The sequence below is a fragment of the Electrona antarctica genome (genome assembly GCF_951216825.1).
Source record: "Electrona antarctica genome assembly, chromosome: 5".
In the NCBI taxonomy this organism is placed as follows: domain Eukaryota; kingdom Metazoa; phylum Chordata; class Actinopteri; order Myctophiformes; family Myctophidae; genus Electrona; species Electrona antarctica.
The window spans coordinates 53,191,564-53,217,846 of NC_136810.1; the positions used below are offsets into that span (position 1 = coordinate 53,191,564).

Consider the following 26,283-nt stretch of genomic DNA (forward strand, 5'->3'; position numbering starts at 1 on the left):
TAATTAGACGGGATGATTTAGATCGCGAGTTATTTTCGTTGTTGTTAACTAAACAGGCTGGGAACATTTTCGATGACGTGTCACTGTTGTGCAACCCCGAGGATTGGGCAACAAGCGTTCCTAGGCTGTGGAGCGATGCGACCGGTTTTGATATCATTAATCTCCGTCGTTTTTATCAATCTCCGTCTCGGGCAACTGACCGTGCACTTGAACTTGACGGTGATCTCCGTCTTGCGTCTCCAAGGTGTTAATATCGGAATAGAGGGTATGCGTGTGACATCATCATCATACCCGGAAGTAAAGCAGAAACGCCTACTGAGTGGCAAAAAACTACTTTCTGGCCTTGCTGTGTTTGATTGCTTTAAACGACGTTAAACAGCGTTAAACTCACTTTTCCACTCACTTTGCCACTTGATTTTCCATTGACTTTATGCATGTGCATACCCTCTATACTGATATATTATTGATTTCAGTCATTCAGTCATTCGATTGACATCGACGAAGTGGCCCTCTGGAGTGAGTGTGGAAATACAGTGGCCCTCTGGAGTGAGTGTGCTGGAAATAATATATAATATGCATTATAAACATACTTGTATTGTGTTATACACTACAATTATAGTTATAAGAACTCCTAATAAATACTCAAACATATAAAATGCTTCATACCATGTTGTGATTATTCTCATAAAGCATTATGAATATGTATGGCTTCCTATTTGTTTTCAATAGCTCGTTTCTTCGTTCCATACCTGCAGGTTGGATATGCCCACCGCTGCAATCATTCCGAACATGACGAGGAACATGCCACCTATGACAGGGTCTGGGATGGTGATGAAGACCGCTCCGAACTTCCCGAAGATCCCCAGGACGATCATCAGCAAGCCCGCTGTCTGGAGAACCAATCTGCTGCCAACCTGGCACCCAACAACAACAACAACAACCAGGGCCTCATTTATCAAAGCAGAGCCACTGAGACTATTCGTCATCCCAAACTCAAAAACACGCACGCACACACACATGAACATACACACAAGCAGCCTGATAGATGGGGAGAGGGAAGAAACTGCCATGCCCAAAAAAACATTCATGTGAAACTTGGCAACACAGTTTTTGTTGATTTCCACATCATAAATCCTGTAATGGTTAGATTAGAATGACAGAACACTACCATTGCGTGGCACATCTATGCACGAAATGTCTATGTTCACAGGCTTCTGCGTGCGGCCTTGAGGAGCAACTGAGCATGTGCGGAATCCGAAGAGGTTGCTATGCTCCTCACGAGAGACTCCATTGCCTTCCGGACGAGACAGGATATTTGGCCTTACAACGTGTCCTCAGTGATATCTGGCTTTACAAACCGGATATCGTTGGGTTAGAAATGTCTGCATCCCGGTTAAGTTCGGATCGGACACCACTGCAGCTGGCTCTAACTTGCCTGGGGTGACCCAGGGGGCTGGGTCACGTGATGTCACGATGACCTGGGGGCTTGTCTGGGTGTGTGACGGGAATTGCGACATCATGACAGAGCGACGGGAATTGTGGGTTATGTGACAAAAACGCATCATATATCATCATAGTTATCTGCGACCTTTGGTCGCAATAAGTAGAGCTTTTAAACTACTAGCCCTTACCCGTTGTGAAATACTTGCCGCCTTGTGGCCGGGGGGTGGGGTTACTGCACCCTGTGGCCGCGGGGGGTACTGCGCCCTGGTTGCGTTTTCGCATTTTTAATTCACTAATAAATTCATTATTAATTTATAATTTGTAAAATCGAAAAAAGGGCTTCGTATATACGCCCTCCATATTATTATGGTCAATGCCTGTGTGAAAAGTGGGAGTGATTGGTGCAGGCAGTGAGGAGCTACGGCAGTGACAGTGACACTCAGACACACATTCAGACATTCAGACATTTGGTTAATTATAATATGATGATGATGATGATGATGATTAGTATTATAAAGTAAAGGACACATGAATCCATGTTGATGATGGTTTTAAAGAAGAAGAGTGAAGAATGATGAAAGAGGAGTGTTCAGGAGTGTGTATTATTAGTCTTGTTAAAAGTACTATAAAATAATGGACGAGGGTCTTGTGGTTATACAAACATATGACATGATTATTAAGGGCGGGAACCCCTTTTTTTTAATAACTTTTTATTTCATTTTTATGTTTTCACATAAAGATGAATGAAATGTATAAATTATAAGCACAATACAATAAAACAGACAAGAAAAACAAAAAGCACAGAAATAAAACAAAACAAACAAACAAAAGAAAATGGCGAGCAGCACATACACAATACAGTCAGTTATTCATTAGGGAAAAATATATAAATACAAATATATACACATATATACATACACAACACACATGGGCACATCAGAAGGCAAATTGCAAGAGTACAGCTGGGGCTCTCCAATCCAATGAATCACTTCCTTTGTAAATCACAGTAGATTTCTTTTAATTTGGCACTGAGCCTTTCCATTGGAAGTACTCTGTAGATTTCTCTATATCACTGAGTCACTGATGGAGGTTTTTCGTGAATCCAATTAAACAAAATGCATTTTCTAGCTACACAGGCGTTTTAAACATTATGTTATAATTTAGCTATTGAAAAATAGCAGATCTACATGCTCATAGCGCGCCACCGAGTGGCGCGCTACAAGCTTGTAGATCTGCTATTTTTTGAAAAATCGTAAAAATGTGGTGCAAATCTTTGAATATATATATATTCTTTCAAAGCGAATGTTTTTAACTCGGGTCTAAATGGGTTAATGACATCATTAGTACGGGGCAGTACCTTTGTGATGCCGAGGGCTGCGATGTTCTGGCTGTAGGAAGTGGTGCCGTTCCCAGTGCCCCACAGGGCCGCCAAGATGCACCCGATGCCCTCCACGGCGATGCCTCGGTTAATGGCGTGGGTGGGCGGGGGAGGGGCGCCGGATAGGCGGGCACAGGCATAGTAGTCCCCGATGGATTCCATGGTGGAGGCCAACACCCCCGCCATCATGCCCAGTACGGAGCTCACGCTCACCGTGGGAACACCCCACTGACCTGTATAGGGGAGGCAAGGGTTGTTGGTGTTAATAGGGTTTGTAGCTAGGGTTCAATCAGACTTGCAATATATGGGAGAGCCATACCTTTGGTTGCTTTGAATGCCAGCATCAGAGTTTTGTATTCTGTGTGGGCAGCGACCGGGGGGTGCATGCTTTTTGTCAGACATACCATTTGTCCTATAACCCTTAACGCATCCCTCACCAACATTAATCCGGTCGTCTTAACGCACCCCTCGCCAACCTTAATCCAGTCGGACCAATGCTATGTCTAACCAAAGTGTGCCTCCCGCGACCGGGAGCCATTGGAGGGAGCGGAGAAGGGGGGAGACATGTGAGAATTTTGGCTGGTTGAAAACAGGACAGGACAGGCTTCAAGGGGAATACCACTCATTTTCAACATTTTACTATGTCATTAATATACCTTTGAGCTGTTGTGTAACCATGTTAATGATTTCTTAACAGCTCAAAGGTATATTAATGACATAAAGTAAAATGTTGAAAATGAGTGGTATTCCCCTTTAAGTGAGCATGCCGGTAGGATGATTTGGAGTCAGCCGCAGCTAATCATCCACTCTGGCGTTCCTCATGCTATACTATGCTAAATACTATACTATAATACTATACTATAATACTATACTATGCCAAACTCACAGCACAAGAAAGCTACGTCATCTTCGACAATGGCGGACTACCAAGGAGGAGATGGAGGTGTGAGTGTGTGCGTGCGTGCGTGCGTGCGTGCGTGCGTGCGTGCGTGCGTGCGTTTATAGGGCTTGGTTTGGATGTCTGACAGATGTCTGCCAGCTAACGTGCATAAAGCAGATAATAGGTGGGACAGGACTGGGAAACTGACAACTGCTGACAGGTTTAATACGTGTTTATGAATACATCTTCAACTTCCAGAAAACCTTTTTTTACCAGCTGCTGTGTGTAAACACAGCTAATCTGAGTTCCTACAGTAGAAGTATTATTTTCCGCCAAGCACAGCTGGTCAAAAAAACGCTGGCCGGTGCTTTCAAGCCCACTTTCTGTACTTGAGTCGACCTCTTTATCTGGGGCTTATATAGCGCTTTACATGTTACCAAAGACGCTTTGAAAGTGTGTGAAGAGTGCAGACCAACTGTGTGGCTTAAAGCAGGGGTTCCCAACCTTTATATTGTCACGGAACGGCTGACAGTTCATAAAATGTTCACGGACCAGCGGGACCAGCGTTCTCACGGAAGACAGTTGACTGGCCCTTAAATAGGTTACCCGCTGCTATAAGCCTATTATTGCCTTCGGGGCATGGGGAGAGAGTATGTTTTGCACTCCGTCCGTCCGTCCGTGTGTCCGTCCGTCCGTGTGTGTGTCCGTCCGTCTGTGAACAGCTAATCTCCGGCACCGTTAACCCGGTCGATGCCAAATTTTGCACACACACTCCCTGGATGCCAACGATGAACCTCTGCCCCAAAATGTCCAGAACGGCCTGTTATAGCGCCACCAGGAGGCCGCTTTGTGCAAAACAAGTTTTTGCACAGTACACCTACAGATTTTGTCCAAACATCACGCAAATTGGTACACAGTCTCTCTAGAGCCATTCAACGAAACGGGTCTTTCAGATTTCTCAGACTCCATCCTGATTGGTTAAGATTGGCTTCCAAAGTTCAGGAGTGCTCAGTTTCAAACAAAATGCTGCAAATCATGAACACATTGTGTGATTTCCGTGAAATTGTGCACGCACATTCCCACTAGGCCGAGGAAGAAATGCCACATGAACATTTTCAACTCAGCCTCATGGTGGCGCTATAACTGGCCGAAAAGTTTTTTTTACCTCTAACTGCACGGATCTGTGGATAACTTTGTATGCCAACTCCCTAGAGGCGGAAGGAAAAACCTTTGCCTTGAATTTTCATATCTGCTCTTTATAGCGCCACCAGGAGGCCGACATATGTAAAACACATGTTCTAATATTACTCCTTCAGATTTTATCCAAATTTCACACAAATCGGTACACATGCTCTTCATAGTCATGTGATGAAGACGGGTTTGTTTGATTTCTCATAATCCACCCTCATTGGCTACGATTGGCTTCTAAACTTTTCAGGAGTAGCCCGCTTTGTACCCGTTTTGTACAAATCGCCACAACTACTCAACGCAGCGTCCGATTGTGGTGAAACTGTGCATGCATATTCCCACTAGGCTTTGGAAGAAATGCCACTTGACAGTTTTCAAATCAGCCTCATGGTGGTGCTACAACAGGCCAAGCCGCGTCACACACACACACACACACACACACACACACACACACACACACACACACACACACACACACACACACACACACACACACACACACACGTTTATATTGCTCCTAAACATTTTGCCAAACATCACACACACACTCCTATCCTCCTGGTGGAGACCTGTGCCCAGAAGGGCACTTTTTCTAGTTGTTATATATCATTGACCTAAATTGCGTTATATCATTATCAACAATGATAGTATGATTTTTTTTAAAGGGTTAGGCTTATGTCTTTTTCATAGATTGCTTTGGACATGTGGAAAACTTAGTTAAACATGCAGAGTGACACATTAGGCATTAGGCCACTACTTTACCTGCATGACATCATCTTTTCGTTTTGACATGAAATAATAATCCTGTACCGTCACGTCTTTAAAGGACAACTTTAGTTTTTTTCAACCAAGGTTCATGTTTTAGGTTGTTGTTATTAGAGAAAGTAAAAGATGAATGTATTTTTTTTCCATTTGCTGCTTTCTTTCATTTTAGCGATTTTAGCTATTTTTTACAGGGGGGCGGGGGCATTTGAGCATGGGGCTAAATATGTATTTTTTGTATAAAATTCTATAGCGATTTATTTTTGTAATATTTACTATAGTCCTACTAGACCTCGTAAAATTACATCCTCCCACAAAAGATGACAGGATCTACTGAATTTGAAGGGGAGGTGACAAACTGTCATATTGAGCCTATAATACAGTATAAGTGAAAAGAGGAGTTACCTCAATTTTAGCGGGCATATACATGTAATATACGGTAATATACAGGTGTGATGGTACAATTCGGGAGTTTACGGGAGTTTGTTGGAAAGATTAACGGGAGTTTCCTGTAATATACACATCCGTATTCCAAGCTTTTTGCGCAGTGCGCAGCCCCCTATAGTACCCCACTTCACATTCAGTATATCAGGCTGTGATCTCCAGATGTAATTATCTGGGGTCTAGTAGGACTAAAATTTGTAAAATAAATACATATTTAGCCCCATGTTCGAATGCTAAAACATGAACCTTGGTTGAAAAAAACTAACGTTGTCCTATAAAGAAAACACCAAGTAATGTTTTGAGCATGCTTCATTTCATCTGATGACATGTTACTGTGTTAAGCTGTCTTCATGAATGCACCATGGGAGTTCATCTACACTGTTACTATATATAGTCACATGACATGGTCGTGTGCTGAAATAGCATGCGTTGTGTGAGCTTGTAGTTGTAGATCTGTTATTTTTTGGCGTGCAACAGTATAAATAAATCACACTTTACACACCATCTCTGCCTATAAAGAATTCTCTATATGCATTTTCTACAGCATACTCCCCCCCCCCCCCCCCCCAATAAGTCCCATGATACATCAGCGCCTTCCTCAACACGAGTGGCCAAATCATCATGATGTCACCAGCTGCACACAATACCAAAATGATTTCAGGGTGAACAAAATATAACCCTTTACATGTATTGAACAGAGAGTACAAGCTAATGCCATCCGGTAGGAGATATAGAACTTAAGCACTTAAGCAATAGATTTAAGCACTTTGTTCCTCTGTCAAAATGCTCAATCAGAGATTGCCGAATGGCAGTAAGACTATAGAGCGTCGCAGTCCCGCCCCCTCGAGAGACCCGGAAAAGAAATCCCCGTTCATTTTCCTCATAGACTTTTCAGAAAGTATTTATTTAAAGACGTTTACGCCGCGGACAAAGCCAACTCTTGTCGTGACAAATCATGACAATAAACACAATGTTTCGGGCCAAACAAAGAATTAGAAAGTAGAAGAAAACGGCAGGTTACAACACTTTTGTTGTTTTTCTTATTTGTAATTATTTGTTTGGTCCAAAATATTGTGTGTGTTGTCATGATTTGTCACGACAAGAGTTGGCTTCGTACAACGCTTAAAAGGACTTTAAATAAATACGTTTTGAAATGTCTATGGGAAAAATGCATTGGGATTCATTTCCTGGGCCTGGCGTCGTCATGAAAGGGGGCGGGACTGCGACGCTCTATAGATGCACTTTATTGACTAGTTGCACTTTATCAAAGGAATGTGTGCAATATCTCAGTTTTGTATGTGGATGTGTTTCATGGTGTTTTTCTTTTCTTTCTGTGAATGTGTACTGTATGTGTTATGTGTATGCAGCTTTGACTCTGTCTCCAAGAAAAAATTCTCCTTATGTCCCCTATACACACTGTAGGAGTTTTAAAGTTGTCTGCGAGGCATCAGATCGTTATGTACAGCAGGGCTGGGCAACTTTGACGATGGAGAGGGCCACTATATTTCCACACTCACTCCCTAGGGCCATATATTACTAAAAATATATTACTAAAAATAGCCGATCTACAAGCTGTAGATGCGTCGCGTTTTGAGCTTGTAGATCGGCAATTTTTTGCTATATTCGAATTGAAATCCTGAAAATGAAAATTTTTATGTAATTTCAAATGCCTTTAATTATACTTGTGTTGAGCAATGAGCTACTAATTTAGACTGAAGTAATTAAAGCGGGTCATGTTTGCATGTCGTAGAATTTTAACAGCTGAAATCAGTTTTCTGACATTAACCTGAGGGCCACATTAAGTGAAGGTGGGGGCCGCATGTGGCCCCCGGGCCGCCAGTTGCCCACCCCTGATGTACAGTATTTCACACTACAGGAGTCTTTTTTTTTTTGAAATCGTCTGTCATTATATCTTTGTGGCTTTCACACTAAACGATTGGTCGCCGACTAGGCATCACACACTGCAAGAGTTCAACCAGGATGCGATCCAGGCCCGATACAATTTATTCCAATTATTTTGTGGATTAAATAATTGTCTGTCTCTCTCCGTATCTCTCTCTCTCTCTCTCTCTCTCACGCACGCACGCACGCACGCACGCACGCACGCACGCACGCACGCACGCAAGCACGCACACACGCACGCACGCACGCACGGACACACGGACACACACACACACACACACACAAGGTCCAAAAGTTTGCAGCGTTTATCAACATTATTCAAGTGTGTAACAGCAATGTTGGGCTAATATAGAGCGTCGCAGTCCCGCCCCCTACCAGGGCCCAGGAAATGATTCTCCGTTCATTTTCCTCATAGACATTTCAAAAAGTATTTATTTAAAGACGTTTACGCCGCGGACAAAGCCAACTCGAGTCGTGACAAATCATGACAACAAACAAAAAAAATTGGGCCGAACACATAATTAGAAAGAAGAAAAAAACGGCAGGTTACAACACTTTTTTGTTGTTTTTCTTCTTTGTAATTATTAGTTTGGTCCAAAATATTGTGTTTGTTGTCATGAGTTGTCACGACTCGAGTTGGCTTTGTCCGCGGCGTAACCGTCTTTAAATAAATACTTTTTGAAATGTCTATGGGAAAAATGCATTGGGAATCATTTCCTGGGCCTGGCTTCGTCATGAAAGAGGGCGGGACTGCGACACTCTATAGCTAAGGAATAAAGGTTCCTTAGTTCTTTAAATAAATACTTTCTGAAACGTCTATCGGAAAAATGAATTGGGAAATTCTCTTCCGGGCCGCTCGCCGTCATGAAAGCGGGCGGGACTGCGACGCTCACATAATCCCATAAGTCGTTATATGTACGATGAGGCTCTGCATGAATCTATAAGAAGGTCTGCTGTCCGTGTCCGTGTGTCCGAAGTTAATTTCACAAACTGCTGGATCAATCAGCGGCCATACTTTCCTGTGCACTCTGCCAGGGCATATTTTTTCACATGGGGGAAATATTGAACCGCTGGAAGTCAATGTGGCTCTGATCAGGCTGAAACCTTGCTCAATTACTTTATCGTATCAAGATGAGCAGCACTCCTTTTCTTCCGACGTTACAGCGGTTTGGCTATGTTCAGGACGTACATGATGCGACACAGTGACGGAATTAACCCATTTTGGGCGGGAACCCCTTTTGGTGTTAGCATTATGTTGTGCTTTGTAGCCTTGCCGAGCCATGAAGCCCATATAGGCAGCTTGATGTACAAGTACACCCCCTGGACATGACGCTAGTATGTCGCAGGGACTTACCCCCAATCCAACCCTTGATGCTGAGTGTCAAGTAGGGAGGCACTGGGTCCCATTTTTTAGAGTCTTTGGTATGACCCGGCCGGGGATTGAACCCCGACCTCCCAGTCTCAGGGCGGACACTCTAACCACAAGGCCACTGAGCTGGTATGTTGTGCTTTAGCTATTGAAAAATAGCAGATCTACAAGCTCATAGCTACGAGCTTTTTCTGAAAACTGTCAGGATGTATGTAGTAGACATTTTTTAGAATCTGATCTCAGGTCAAAAATGGGTTAAGGCACACAGGGTTGTATGTTTGCGTGTTTAGATGTCAAAGCAGGAAAACGGAAAAAAACACCTATTATTGATTTATTTCATACAGAGCACTCGGTTCGGCCCAAAGCATGACATGATTCCAGCATAACTGCCAATGTTTTGTTCAGGTTTCAGACTCGCGGACATCGGCTAGGCGGATGCAGCATAATTGAGCGTATCACCGCGGAAATAGCCCCGTCCCACTTATTTACAAACATTCCGAAGTGGTCAATTGGGCCGGAATTGTTTTACGGCAACATTAGGAAGGCAATAAAACAAACGGTACATTAGCGAAGTAATGAAAAATTACATACTGCATTGACAAATGTCTATATGTTTTAACCAATGTTGGGCGGGAACCCCTTTTGGTGTTAGCATTATGTTATGTTTTGGCTATTGAAAAATAGCAGATCTACAAGCTCGTAGCGCGCCACCGAGTGGCGCGCTACGAGCTTGTAGGTCTGCTATTTTTTTTAAATCGAAGAACGACATAGATCGAAGAACCACTGACATAGAAACATATCTTTTTCAGAAAACTGTCAGGATGTAGAAGACATTTTTAGAATCTGATCTCAGGTCAGAATGGGTTATAGAACAGAATGTTGTTTACATATTATTGTCGCTGTTCGGCAGAAACCTTTTTATCTCTACTGTTACTAGTACTTAGTACTAACTGTTGGTCTAAAAAGCTTTGAATCAAATAAAATAAAATAAAATAAAATCAAACTTTATTTATATAAAGCACGTTTTAAAACAACCAAGGTTGACCAAAGTGCTGTACAGATCAGTGGCAAAACAGAGACAAGCAAGAGAACACACAATGTAAACAAGAAACACAATCAGGAATGATGACAAAAATATAAGCATGATCAAGGTTAAAATAAGCAAAACAAAAAAGAGATAAGATAAAGCAAAACCTAAAGAGCCTGGGAGCTTGGGAGCTGCAGCCGCGAATGGTTTAGGGCCAAAAATACATTTCTGATCGTCATGCGATATCATGAACCGTCCAGATTTGGGAAAAGGTCTGCTTTAGTGCTTTCTGTCCCTAAAAGCATTAGAAGAACCCCTTTTGGTGTTAGCATTATGTTGTGCTTTAGCTATTGGAAAATAGCAGATCTACAAGCTCGTAGCGCGCCACTCGGTGGCGCGCTATGAGCTTGTAGGTCTGCTATTTTTGAAAAATCGAAGAACGACTGACATAGAAACATAGCTTTTTCAGAAAACTGTCAGGATGTAGAAGACATTTTTAGAATCTGATCTCAGGTCAAAATGGGTTAAGGCAGATCGATGCATACCTCAAAGGTTGGCGACAGGTGCACAGGACAAAGAATCCTAAATATACGTTTCTTTTTTAAAATAAGGAATGGACCTCCCACTCTCTTTTCACAGAGGGAAACAAAACACCAAATCGAGAAAGAAGAGGGGTGATCCGAGCACTCCAAAAAGTTGGGGGGGGGGGGAAAGAGGAGGAGAGGGTGGATGTAAAATCAGGGTACTTTATTAAAGTTAAAAAGCTTTTCCACTGAGCACCTGGTTGATCGTAAAACACAGTAATCATTCGTTTTTACACACCTGGGTAAGGCACGTGGAACCAAGGAGCGCTGGTTACGGCGTCCAAGTTGGTGTCGGTTCTGGCTAGGTAACCATAGCGGTCGGGTTCTGACGGCAGGACATCGAATACGGTCAGCAGGAAGCAGACCAGCCAGCCCCCGCACATCCCAAACAAGGCCTAGGATTGGGATTCAAAGCAGAGATACATTAACAATTGAGTACCACAGACGAAAAACAGGCTAAGTCCAAATTTCAGACTGACTCCTCCAAGAAAAGGCCTCGTTGTCCTGAACCCTTATCTATCATTTATATATTATGGATCAATAGTGTGGACTTAGACTGTTATTCGTCTGTGGTACTCAATTATGTCTAGAGAATAAAGGTTCACACACACACACACACACACACACACACACACACACACACACACACACACACACACACACACACACACACACACACACACACACACACACACACACACACACACACAGAAAAGAAAACACCTTAGACATCCATTGACATATATGCATAATTATGACGTTCCCTTCATTGTCAATGCGAAGAGAGAAAATGGAGAAAAGGAGAAAATGTGTATCGTTCACAGAGTTGTATGAATGGTACACTTTTTCAGTTGTTCACAACTATCCCACCAGAGGCAGTTCCACAAACGTCATTTTTTTTTTTAATGTTTTTTATGGAGGGACAGACAGTAGGCTGACAGGAAATGGGGAGAGAGATGGGGGGGAAGACATGCAGTAAAGGCCGTCGGGATCGGTAGTCGAACCCGCGGCACACTGCCAGACTGGATTGCCAGCCAAGGTGCCTGGACCGCTGAGCCACGGCCCAGGCCAAGGACTCTTTCTTTAAAACTTTAATAATTGCAACCATTATGTGGAATGGTTTGCCTTTGCCTGAAGGCATCAAGTCAATCAACACTGTGGTTGACTGGTTGGTCCTGATCAAAAATTCATTTTACATCTTGTAGATGAACGTGCCCCACATATGTACCTTGACTTGCGGTATCACAGTAATGATGTGGTCAAGAGAGCAGCATAACATTTATTACCATAAACCCAATACAAACATAAAAATACAACTGTCACACACTACAACTGTGCGGTACACACAGTATGCAATGCATATAGGTCACAGACCCATTCCTACATTTTAACTTAAGGCAAGCTCTATTTTGATTCAACACAATATATTCTGCTTTCCAGTTCCATTTTAGCGATGGAATTAGTCTGGAGACCCTGGTTACAATTATGATCATATGAGCAATAAGCTGCAAGCCTTAAAAGAGAAGGATCCAGGCAATGTTTTTGGATCTCCACACTAGAAATAGGTCTAAAACTAGAAAAAGTGCCCTTCTGGGCACAGGTCTCCACCAGGAGGATAGGATTGTGTGTGATGTTTGGCAAAATGTTTAGGAGTAATATAAACATGTTTGTTTATTTGTTTGTGTGTGTGTGTGTGTGTGTGTGTGTGTGTGTGTGTGTGTGTGTGTGTGTGTGTGTGTGTGTGTGTGTGTGTGTGTGTGTGACGCGACTTGGCCTGTTGTAGCGCCACCATGAGGCTGATTTGAAAACTGTCAAGTGGCATTTCTTCCTCAGCCTAGTAGTGGGAATAGGCATGCACAGTTTCACTGCAATCGGACGCTGCGTTGCGGAGTTGTGGCAATTTGTACAAAACGGGTACAAAACGGGCTACTCCTGAAAATTTTAGAAGCCAATCGTAGCCAATCAGGATGGATAATTATGAGAAATCAAACAAATCACATGATCACATGACTATGGAGAGCATGTGTACCGATTTGCGTGAAATTTGGATAAAATCTGAAGGAGTAATATTAGAAAATGTGTTTTACACATGTCGGCCTCCTGGTGGCGCTATAAAGAGCAGATGTGAAAAATTACAGGCAAAGGTTTTTCCTTGGCCTCTAGGGAGTGTGCATACATGGTTTTACACAGATCGGTGCAGTTATAGGTAAAAACACAAATCGGCCAGTTATAGCGCCACCATGAGGCTGAGTTGAAAATATTCAAGTGGCATTTCTTCCTCGACCTAGTGGGAATGTGCGTGCAAAATTTAACGGAAATCACACCATGTGTTCATGATTTGCAGCATTTTGTTTGAAACGGAGCACTCCTGCGAACTTTGGAAGCCAATCTTAGCCAATCGGGATGGAGTCTGAAAAATCTGAAATACCCGTTTCGTTGAATGGCTCTAGAGAGACTGTGTACCAATTTGCGTAATGTTTGGACAAAATCTGTAGGTGTACTGTCAAAACATTTGTTTTGCACAAAGCGGCCTCCTGGTGGCGCTATAACAGGCCAATGTGAAAACTTTGGGGCAGAGGTTCAGCTCTGGCATTCAGGGAGTGTGTGTGCAGAGTATGGCTGCGATCAACCCAACGTTGCCAGAGATTAGCTGTTCACAGACGGACGGACGGACACACGGACACACGGACGGACGGACGGACGGACACACGGACGGACGGACACACGGACGGACGGACGGAGTGCAAAACATACTCGCTCCCCATGCCTTCGGCCTGGTGGAGACAATAAAGGGGTTGAGTCAGTAAAGGAAAACAAAACTGGAATTAGTTCTGAGATCCTGCTGCAATCGTATTACAAACAGACCCAGTTGATACAAAATGTCAATTAAAGTGTCCACCAATATAATACAATTCTGAAAGATTTTAAGTAGAATTGAACATAATAATTGTTTTGTATTTGTTCCAGAGTTTAGTGGTATTGTTCGTAATAGCAGTTTGTCCCTGCCAGAAATATTGAGTTTTTTGTTGTCGGGGCATGCTTAGTGCAAATCAACACCATCATTACACACTCAACATCATGTATTAAACAGGCCCATTAACTACTAACTCTTCAAATCGTTAAAATGGCACAATGATCACAATGACATTATTACAGCATACTGTACCATAGTACATACTGTATGTACTGTGGGGCACATTCTAAGATGTAAAATTGATTTATGACCAGGACCAACTGCATGGCATTCAGCAGCCGATAGATTAAACAGGCTAATTAATTACTACAAATCATGTGGACATGATTGTTCTTCGAGGCGTTAAAATGGCACAATGATCGCTGACATCAATACCTCAAGTCAAGGTACATATGTGGGGCACGCTCATCTATAAGATGCAAAATTAATTTATGATCAGGACCAACCAGTCAACCACAGTGTTGATTGACTCGATGCCTTCAGGCAAACCATTCCACATAACTGTTGCAATTATTAAAGTATTAAAGAAAGAGTCCTTTCCCGTAACGTTTTAAACCTGCATGGCAAGCATGAGTCATGACGTTTGTGGAACTGCCTCTGGTGGGATAGTTGTGAACAACTGGAAAAGTGTACCATTTATACAACTCTGTGAACGATACACATTTTCTCCTTTTCTCCATTTTCTCTCTTCGCATTGACAATGAAGGGACAATTTACGTCATAATTATGCATATGTCAATGTCTAAGGTGTTTTCTTTTCTGTTTGTGTGTTGGGTGTGTGTGTGTGTGTGTGTGTGTGTGTGTGTGTGTGTGTGTGTGTGTGTGTGTGTGTGTGTGTGTGTGTGTGTGTGTGTGTGTGTGTGTCGGGGCCGACGACGACACATATTAAAATATAAAGATCATTAATATATCACAAATGCATCTTAATTGAAACATTGAACAGTCTTTAACTGATTTATTATTTTCAGAATAAGAAAGACTTTATTGTCACACCTTAAAAATAAGTAACAGTAAAATACAGTGACATTTTATTTTACCACAAAGGCTAAATTCCTGCATGTGAGAAAAATTTATTGTGGGACGAACCACGAACCTTCTTTCTAATTATTTGTTCTGTCCAAAACATTTTTTTTATTGCTTAAAGTTCTTTAATTAAATAGCTGGGAACATTTATGGGAAATTCTCTTCCTGGACGCTCGTCGTCTGAAAGTGGGCCGGACTGCGACGCTCTATATAGGGAGTACTGTCCGAAATCATCACTATTATAGTTCACTAAGTCTGGATCCCCATATGGGGAGTAGGGAGTAGGGAACAACCCTATGAATTCGGACGCAGCCTGTGACTTCCGTGAGGAGGAGGCCCAACAGCCCATGCCTTTAGGAAGGCCATTCAAGACGCAAGTGGAGCCTGCAGCACCACCGTTTCCCTGCCGGTGGAGCCTGCGGAACCATTGCGGCTCAATAATCCGCCACTCCTGAATGAAGTGTCGGGACTTGATCACCCCGGCTGGGTCACCTGAGTGAGGGGTATGATGTTGCGAGACCCGAAACCCAGATGACCTTGGGATACATCACTGAGGGTACGTCCCAGGTGCATCCATGCAATGTGTTTTAGTTCTGTAACGCCAGTGCCGCTATTCCATAGCCTGCTCGGGTACATCTTTTTAAACTATTTTCAGCAATGGGATAATATATTTTGGGTGGGTAGATCTTGTTGAGCTGGTCACTTGACTGGTCACTGGTCAAGTAGCTCAAGTCAAAAATGTCTACCCCGGCTGCAACGACTACTAAAGTACAGCTGCAGAGACACAGACAGAGGCATATAAATGTGATTTATACAGTTGGGTGCCACCGATATTGTCCCTTATCATTTGACCCATTTAGGCCTGACCTCAAAATTTAAAAAAAATCCTTCTAAATCCTCCAGTTTTCTGAAATAAATATTTTCACGATTTTTCTAAAATAGCAGACCTACAAGCTCGTAGCGCGCCACCGAGTGGCGCGCTACGAGCTTGTAGGTCTGCTATTTTTCAATAGCTAAATTATAACATAATGTTTAAAACACCAAAAGGGGTTCCCGCCCAAAATGGGTTAACTGTCCTTTTGCGCAGATCACGCAAACCTCAGCAAAAAAAAAAGGACAATATCGATGGCCTCCAACTGTATGCCTCTGTGATTAGATATCCCACTGTTAGACGGATGTTAGGTTCTTACTGTACCATACGTATGAATCTTGATGACTATTATTATGTATTTGATGTATTAACAATGTGTTGTTCTTGTTTACTGTAAATCGCTAATGGATTAAGAGTGTCTGCTAAAATGCCCCCCCCCCTCTCTCTCTCTCTCTCTCTCTGTCTCTCATTAGCAGGCAGCAGTGCAGCACTATCTCTCTCTCTCTGTTTCTGGCACAACAGCGCCACTTTTGGTAGTCATTGGTACTCGTGCTCATAGTGACATAGTCACATAGGTGGGTGGGTGAACACATGGGTGAACACATAGCATAGGTGAACATATAGGTGAACACGGACATTGCTGTTCCTTGGAGTGGTTGCACCACTCAAAAATCTTCTCTTGGATATATTCACTCTAACAGAAATAAGGACTCAGGAGTTCAAATACTCTGTTATGTTGTCATCAAGGTCCGCCCCTCAGCAGAGGACACATTTCACATCATGTTTAAATCTGTATAATGACAAATAGCCCAAGAGAGGAGAAGAGAACATGAACATTTCCTTGTGCTTTGCTTTTTAGTTTGTTATTTCCCCCCTCATTTTATTTTGCAATGTCAGTGTTTTGGTTGTCAGCAGTTTCCTTTGCTGTCTAAATTGATTTGTTTACACCATGTGTTCCCCAGTTTTGTTTAGTTTTTTTTAAACCCACACTTTTTTTCCACCCAGTGTCAATTGTCTTATGTAATCCTGGCCACTACACTCCCTCTGCCAACCTGGGGAGAGCAACGGACTGACCTCATGTTTCCTTTAATGCATGCCATGAGAAGCACTATAATTGCATTGTATGTAGTCATAGCACGTCATAGTACATATGTATAGCATAGTATAGTATATATGTATAGTTTATATGTATAGTTTCATTATATAGATATTCCACTGTTACGTTCTTAGTTTACGCATGTTTCATGATAAATGCTTTTTTTATGTGATGTATTATTCCCATTCTTTTTTGTTCTTGCTTAATGTAAATCGCTCTGGATTAACAGCGTCTGCTAAATGCCTAAATTGTAAATTGTAAATTGTAAATCCAAGCCGCTTCATTTCACCTGACAGGCGGGAGTTTCCCCGGTTGGACGTAGAAGGAACAGTATAGAGACCAGGATTACTGCATGTTTTTTTGTGAGGGTACCTACCCTAGGGGACACTAGGATAACGTGCAAACTTCCCCAGTTTCCAACTGATAGCTATTTTAAAATTGATAATTGATTATTAATATTGATTAATGACTTCATGACTAATTTTGCCATGACACTCATAAACTCCGGTGACAGTATGATTATGGATTTATCCTATAGCTCTGGTCCATAGCTCTAATGTGTTGCATTTAGAGCTACAATTGGAGGCCATCGATATTGTCCTTTTCTTTTTGCTGAGGTTTGCGTGATCTGCGCAAAAGGACAGTTAACCCATTTTGGGCGGGAACCCCTTTTGGTGTTTTAAACATTATGTTATAATTTAGCTATTGAAAAATAGCAGATCTACAAGCTCATAGCGCGCCACCGAGTGGCGCGCTACGAGCTTGTAGGTCTGCTATTTTTGAAAAATCGTTTTGAAAATATTTATTTCAGAAAACTGGAGGATTTAGAAGGATTTAAAAAAAAATTGAGGTCAGGCCTAAATGGGTCAAATGATAAGGGACAATATCGGTGGCACCCAACTGTATGTTACTGTCAACTTCCGGGGCTCGCATGAATGCAGACCAGCCTCTCGTCTTTAGCGTAAAATACAAAGAACGTTTTTGCTACTCAAACAAAACAAAGGTGGGTTGTGTCATTAGAAAGCCTATACTTTCCTTAGTGGAAGCACACTGAGCCCCCCCACCACACGGTACTTTTTGGCCAGAAAGTACCGTCCATTAATATGCATAAGTAATGTCCATTAATATGCATTATCCCATCTAAATAAACAAATAAAGTAAAGTAAGTAAAAGTTATCTCTCTCTCCAGATCCATACGTCACATTGCGTACTAATACTTCAAGACTGTATTAGATAGATTTCGGCTGATTGACTACTGTACATTTTGTGCATTTGGACTCCGAAATCGTGACTCTTTATTTGAAATAAATAAAATAAATAAACCAGTAAATTACTTCTACTGTACATTTCCAGCTCTTGGTGTTGTGTCTACTACTTCCAAGGTACATATACTTTTACCATAATACTTTATGGTCTGTTTACGATTATTCACTTTAAGTGTGTTCAGTTCTGATACCAAGAGTGTTTGCTAAATGCTTAATGACATTTCATCATGGTGGTAATAAAGGCTTTAAATGCGTGCATATACTTTAAGAGTTAGTAAAGAGTATCTACTACTCGATGAGATTCTGGTAAGAGGCACTTTCAGCCCCTGGTGCAGGGCTGGACTGGCCACCGGGCATACCGGGCATTTTCCCGGTGGGCCGCGACCGTAGGGGGCCGCCATGATAAAAAAAAAAAAACCCTTTTTTTTTTTTTTTGACAGGCAGGCAGGCCAATAGGCGGCAGGCCACCAGGAAAGGTCCGGGCGTGCTGCCATTCTGGGGTAGCGCCCCCCCTGACCCCCCCCCGGCGGTGCAGTGCAGGGGGGGGCCACATAATATTATGTTGCCTATCTGCGCGCTGGTTGTGGTGGGCCGGTCTGGGCCAAATTCACGCGAAAATGCCCGGGCCGAATTTTTGTCCCAGTCCAGCCCTGCCCTGGTGTGATTTATTCCACTGCATATTTGCTCCGCAGGCTTTCTTGCTTTAAACTGGCTTTGGTTTACACCACATGGGTCTTGATCTATCCCTGTGTCTTTCATGTGTTACACTTGTGTTGATGATCTATTGAATTTACCCGTGCCCTGTTTAGCCCTTGTGTGTGTATAACAGCGCCCATCCTCTGTCAGACAGCGTATTTTCATCTACCGAGAGCATATAGTCCTCCCATTGACGTTGCAGTTCTGTACGCCTGCTGATCTGTGGAATATAATCTTGTAGCACTGAGAAAACTGTTGCACCTTTCTTCGTCCTTTTTCTTTCCAAACTTGACTACGGTAGCGGTGGTCTCAAAAACATAAGGTGAAACTTTGACAGGAAAAGACTCGCTCACCGTACAGAAAATAGAAGTAAAACTCCTTAAACTGAGACTTAGGAAAATATTTTTTCTTTATTTTAACATGCTCATAAAGTGCTCGTGCTCAAAGTGCAATTAAAAAGCAAACGTTTCGGTCCTAGGACCTTCGTCAGTGCTTATAATCTTGTGGAATATAATCTACCTGTCCTGTACCTGTGTCTGATTATTCTGGCAATTCCCCCTATTCTGTCCTGCCCTTACTGACAGGTCCTGCTTGAAAAAAAAAGTTTGTATTTAACATTCGCATCTCCAGTACCTGTCTGTTCCAGCTCGATTGCATCTACCTGTACAGTATATTGTAACCAATAACTATGATTTGTGATCGCATTGTCATGTAATGTTTCTTCAGAATATAATGTCCTGCATGTCGGTTGTGTGACAAATTGACAATAGGGAGCTTTATCATGTCAATTTTGGAGAGAAGACATTTACCGTCTCACAGTAACTTTCAGAATAACGCATTAGTGTTAAGCCGCAGCCGAGAGACCGCAAACATAGACCAAAAATCTAGCAATAAAGCATACAGCGCTGCATGACAACTCCGGATAAATTAAGTAATTGAACTTAAAGTAAAACGAAACAAAACTAAAATGGCGCTAATACCATGTATCGCGCTGTTGAGCCACACTAAATCACTGCAGGGGGAAATTCCTTCACTGCAACTTCAACAATCTTGGGCTATAAAGTGCGAGGATATAAATATTTAGCATTTTTGTATGACACATGCCTTGGGTGACAACGAGCTCTCATGAATGAAATTGCGTGTGGAAATTACGTGGGAACGAGGGAACAGGCCTTACTAAGAAATGCTGATAGCTTCAAGGCAGGAGAACATCTTAAACTAACAGCATTCTGGTATGTACCCGTGGAGCTTTGATGTTAAAGCCCCTGGCTTGACACGTGTTTGCCCTAATAATGTAGATGTAAAGTATGGTTAAAGAGAGACATGGAACATTTAGCCCAGGCAAATGATCCCTTCCAACATGGTAATCTCCATGACTAGACTACATGTACATTAAACCAATCATTTGCCATAAGCAGGTCTTAACTTGAAACACCTGTTTACACTGGATGCTAAACAAACGGTGTGTGTGTGTGTGTGTCTGTGCGCGTGCGTGCGTGCGTGCGTGCGTGCGTGCGTGCGTGCCTGCCTGCCTGCCTGCCTGCGTGCGTGCGTGCGTGCGTGCGTGCGTGCGTGCGTGCGTGCGTGCGTGCGTGCGTGCGTGCGTGCGTGCGTGCGTGCGTGGGAGGGGGATGGGGGGATGCTGCACCTGCTCTCTCAGTTTTTGTTGCCTTAATTGCGCAACAAACCGCACCCCTGTGTAAACTGTAAAGACCAGTATGAAAGAATTATGTTACGTTACATTTAATCGTTGGGATGTGAGTCACTGCTGTGCTGACTCATTAACTGAAAAGAGATGTTTTGATTTTTCTGTTCAGACATTATAACCATTCCTAAAAACTGGCCTGGGGGCAAAATGTGTACATGATGTGTCAGTAACTTTAACCAGTTTTGGGCGGGAACCTCTTTTGGTGTTTCAAGCATTCTGTTATACTTTAGCTATTGAAAAATAGCAGATCTACGAGCTCATAGCGCGCCACCGTTTTTTTTATTTCGACGTCAGGTGAAGAGGAGGTTGTGCTGTAAGTGGTCTGGTGGTTCTCAACCTGTGGGCCCCCTGGTGGGCCATGAGGATATTGCAAGTGGGCCACAAAATAATAGCTGCAACACACACGATTTTAACGATAATATATATTTCTTTAATAGCGTAAAAATAAATTGTGGCATCAATAAATAGTAGGAGAAAACTATCGCACACCTAGCAATCAGGCGTATGCACAGGTGCGTAGGCCAGTGGACATCAAAGAAAGCAATAAGGTACACCCGCACACTGTGTATCTGCTCGGCACAAGAGTATTGTCTTATTTAATGAAGCAACGTTTCCTTCCTCAGGCATGCATACCTTCCTCAGGCATGCCTGAGGAAGGTCCCTAGTGACCGAAACGTTGCTTCATTAAGACAATACTCTTGTGCCGAGCAGATACACAGTGTGCGGGTGTACCTTATTGCTTTCTTTGGCATCAATAAATAGGAAATAAACATGCTCTGAAAATGCACGTGGACCATGCACCCATCTGAGCACTTAAAGGACCACTTCGCCACAATAGGTCCTCACTTATGATCATGAAAAAATGGCACAATTATTTCCTACTCAGTCTGAGTCTCATAGGAGGGCTGTGGGCAGATTTTTTTTTAAACAATATTTTTTTTACAAAAAATGTTTAGATTTTTATTATCGTGAGAACGATGGCTTCCATTTTCGCATTGCAACTTTTCAGGACTAGAAAGCCTGCAGTTTCTATTAGCTTGGATTCCCCATCGATGATGCCACTGGTGGACGGGTTTCTGAACTGCCCACAGCCCTCCTATGAGACGCAGACCGAGTAGAAAAGAATGGTGGCAGTTTATCATGATTATTAGTGAGGACCAATTATATGAAGATAGGTTGAAAAGTGGTGACGTGGTCCTTTAAAGGGCCACTTCACCCCTTTTGCAACAAGATCTTATTTTAACACATTGAGAGCCCACGCTTAACTGCCCAAAATCACTTTCACCTAGAAAATCCATTCACATTTTTTATAATTCAGCTGACTGTGGAGACACATGCTGGAACTTTTTACTTTGAAATGTTTTATAGTTTCTGAGTTATTTAATTTAAACGCCAAATGCATTCTCAATGGCGAAAAAAACAAACTTTGGCACCACGTGTTAAAAAAAAGTGTTTTGATTTTTCAAAACGTCTTGGGCTATGCACGTGCGGTAATACCCATGACGTCCACAGACGTTTTGGGCACAAAATGTGTTAACCGTTTCCGGCCGTAGGACGTCGCCACACGTCCTAGGGGTCCCAATCGACGCATACATACGACGTCCTCAGACGTCCTAGCGCATCCTCAATGATAAGGGCGAGATAAGAATATTCAGTTTTTTTTCCTTTTTTGTATTTGTCAGTTCGCCTTTCAGCTACCGTATGCTACACTCTAGCACTCAGTGGCGTGCACAGATAGACACTAGGGGGTGCTAGAGCACCCCCTGCCCTTTTGGCAATGTGCCCTTTTGGATTTTTCAAAAATAGCAGACCTACAAGCTCGTAGCGCGCCACTCGGTGGCGCGCTATGAGCTTGTAGATCTGCTATTTTTCAATAGCTAAAGCATAACATAATGCTAACACCAAAAGGGGTTCCCGCCCAAAATAGATTAAGGCAACCGGCCGGTTCCACGCGCTGCACAAGGTGCCCTTGTTTTAACTTGAGCACCTGCCCCTCTAAATGTCTGTGCACGCCACTGCTAGCACTCTAATTGTTAGCTTACCATTGACTTAGCTGTTAGCGCGGCTGAAAGAATGACTCGTCTCTCCTAATCCAGGGCGCTCTCCGTGGTGTTGAACGGATCGATATACTGGCGCTTCATTTCTGCTCCTCATCCGTATGAACGCTTTTTGGATCATATATCGTATAAATTAAAACGATCACAATGTAAGCTAGCTATGTAAAGTAAACTTTTTTTTAGTGGATTGTTTCCGGGTTGTGGGTTTCCGAGTAAAAGCGGCCATGTCTTTCCGGCACCCCAGAGCTCCTATTTTGAAGGACTTCCGGCACTGATTTGTGTTAATGATGTTTGGGAGACAAGAAACACTTTCCTGGGGTTTTTATGTGGGTAATATCGGTTTTTAGATATTTTAGTATTTAAAAGTGTCTATGGGCTCCATGATGTCATGGACACTGGAGGTGGGTCCTCCTGAGGAGGTGCTGGTTCGACAAGGGTGCTTTGGGGACCCGCAGCCTGTTGGTTGTTTACCTGTGGTGTGCTAACTGTAGGCGAAGGTTTGTCGGCATTAGTCGATTTAGGTCTCGCGCCCAACCGAGTGTACACACTGCTTTCATTCGGGAAGGAAGCAGCGTGGCCACGGGTCCTGTGCAGGAGGATCTGGGCGACGTTGCTGCTCTACTTCCTCGTCGAATTCATCATCATCGAGCGAGGCCAAGAAATAGCTTCGAGCGTGTTTTCAGACGTTTCTTTTTAGCCTGTTGTGCCAACTCAGAGCATTTGCTGCATTCGCTCTGATCAGTCAGCGCCTCTTCAGCATGTTTCAGGCCCAGGCAGAAAACACAAAAGTTATGTGGGCCGACATTAAATTGTTGCATGTAATAACACGACAAAGCTTTTGACAAACCTTTTCTCACTGTACACTAAATCCCTTGGCACTATCATCTCGGCTCACAATATATCCTATCACTGCTATGCCGATGACACACTGTTTCTATCCTTCCCCCCCTCTGCCACCCATGTAAAAGGGCATATCGGCATGCCTGGCTGCAGGCATCTCACAGTGATGTCTTCCAACCACCTCAAGCTGAACCCAGACAAGACTGAGCTTCTGTTCTTCCCAGCTAAGTCCTGCCCTATGCGGGAGCTAACTATCTCCGTAGACAACGCCCTGGTAAAGTCTGTCCCGACAGCCAGGAACCTTGGTGTTATCCTGGACAGTCAGCTCTCGTTCAAAACACACATCACAGCTGTCACTCGATCCTGTAGGTTTACACTCTATAACATACGACGAATTAGACCGTTCCTCACCCAGGAGTCAGCCCAGCTCCTAATCCAGACAACAGTCTTGTCAAAATTTGACTATTGTAACTCCCTCCTTACTGGCTTACCGGCATGTGCACTTAAGCCCCTCCAACTGATCCAAAATGCCGCAGCTCGCTTGGTCTTCAACCAGCCAATATTCTCACATGTCTCCCCCATTCTCCGCTCCCTCCATTGTACAGCACACTAAAGTTGCTGTACTTAGCAGGAATAGTGTCTAAAAATAGCGTACTTACTGTGAGTTTGAAGTAACCACCGGGTACACTACTAGTAGCCTCACGGTACCGAGTGCAGGAATCATTCGTCCTTACGAGATATACGGTACTAGTATTAATTTCTACGCTCGGTGATAACACAGCTTGTTCTGTCTGTATAGCAGAATAAAATATGAATGCCGCGTGGAGGCGTGGCCCCGCTATATGTGCCCAGACGCTGGGCGCGTGCCACGTACGTCATCACACACAAAGCCCCAAGACCTTGAAATAGGGTCTTGTGAGTGTATAAAGTGTTTTCTGTCTAGATGAGCATCAGAGATGCCCCTCAAATGCGTATTCTGAAGCAAACTAGCTGATTAAAATGACCACTGCTGTAGCGTATTCAGTTTGAAGGCTTACATTTTGAAATGTGTTTGTTGATTGATGCCGCTTTTAAAACTGTTGCACCTTCCGCTATAGAGAGTATGCACATGCATGCTTTTCCCATCAGGACACCCCCCCCCCCCCCCCCCCCCCCCTCATCTAGACTGAGTGGCAAAACATTGAGCAGCATGGAGTTAGGAAGCGCTCATTGGAAATCAGTTCAAATCACTCAACCGTCCTGCGTACCACCTGTTTCTAAATGTCACATAATGCAGGAGGCAGCAAAATGTTGTGTTGTTGAAAACAAGCACTTCCAAACTCTGACAAAAATAATCAAATGCAGTGCATTTCTTGACAGAAAGTAGCTCATAACATTTCTATGGTGGATTTTTATGAAACAAAAACTTTGCAGATAGATGATAATTCAAGCTTTTCGTACAGCTGCAATGTTGGTGAGTTTAACATTGTTTAATGCAATCAGACAGGACTTTTCTGTTTGGATGAATGGGCTGTCAAGGCCAGAAAGTAGTTTTTTGCCACTCAGTGGTCGTTCCCGCATAACTTCCAGGTACGATGATGTCACACCTCTATTATCCATTCACTGGCATGCACAGTGTGGCTCAGTGGCGTGCACAGATAGACACTAGGGGGTGCTAGAGCACCCCCTGCCCTTTTGGCAATGTGCCCTTTTGAGAAAAAAAAGAAAAAAAAAACATTTCTTTCTCTTTTTTTTTTGATTTTTCAAAAATAGCAGATCTACAAGCTCATAGCGCGCCACCAAGTGGCGCGCTATGAGCTTGTAGATCTGCTATTTTTCAATAGCTAAAGCATAACATAATGCTAACACCAAAAGGGGTTCTCGCCCAAAATGGATTAAGGCAACCGGCCGGTTCCACGCGCTGCACAAGGTGCCCTTTTTTTTAACTTGAGCACCTGCCCCTCTAAATGTCTGTGCACGCCACTGGTGTGGCTGATTCCCATCCCATGGCCGTCGTCATTGTTCCTGGTGTTGACATAATAGGCCTACTGTAGAAATGTGCACAGCTGTTGTCGAAATGAGGGCTTGCGTGCATGTGCTTTTATTAGATTGTCCAAGTTTTCCTGGACGTGGAACAGAAAGACTGATGCGCTGAAGGGAAATGCGTGGGAAACATTTTCAAACATCACTGTACATGTCACCCATCATAATACGATGAGTATATTATAATAACCCTATTTGGTCTGTCTGGCTCCAAAAGATATGTTAATTAAGTGGAGCCTCTTTGGCTATAGATGTATTAGTGTGTGTCACTACTAGTACTGGTTATAGTTTTCTATAATAATAACAATGTAAAAATAATACATATTGCCAGGAAATCTTAATGAAAAACACTCTCTATACTTCAGCATGGTTGAATTATCCTTGAGCATCAAGGATCCTTCAGTGAAATTGGATGATTCATTCCAGCAGTCAGTTGCTCCTGACTAGTGGAACACCGATCGTAAGCTCTGAGGTACAAATATGGGTGGGTGGTCCTTCAAGGACAGTATGGGTGTTCAACCCAACACCTTAAGTGGTACACTTTGATATTTACCTGATGACAGAGATATTAATACCTGAGGGGCTTAGAAACAGGTCCTGTCTGCTGAGGCCGTCACAACCACCTCACCTACTGTACATAGGTGTCATTCACCCCTCCAAAGGTTTCGCATGGGCTTGCATTTGCTGGAGGGCATTTCGAATGACTCACATGCATGATCTGTGTTGACATATGTACAGTAATTTAGTTTCGGCA

At 43.1% G+C, this 26,283-nt stretch overlaps 1 protein-coding gene across 1 annotated transcript in view; it reads right to left on the reverse strand.

Annotated features, from left to right (window-relative positions):
• LOC306923816 (solute carrier family 23 member 1) overlaps positions 1-26,283 on the reverse strand; it is a 253,967-nt gene that overhangs the window by 42,534 nt on the left and 185,150 nt on the right. Inside the window, exons 10-12 of the mRNA XM_079502136.1 lie at positions 11,216-11,372; positions 2,801-3,054; positions 750-914 (exon numbers count right to left, since the gene is read on the reverse strand). Coding sequence (XP_079358262.1) covers positions 750-914; positions 2,801-3,054; positions 11,216-11,372 — 576 coding nt within the window. The remainder of the gene's footprint in view (positions 1-749; positions 915-2,800; positions 3,055-11,215; positions 11,373-26,283) is intronic.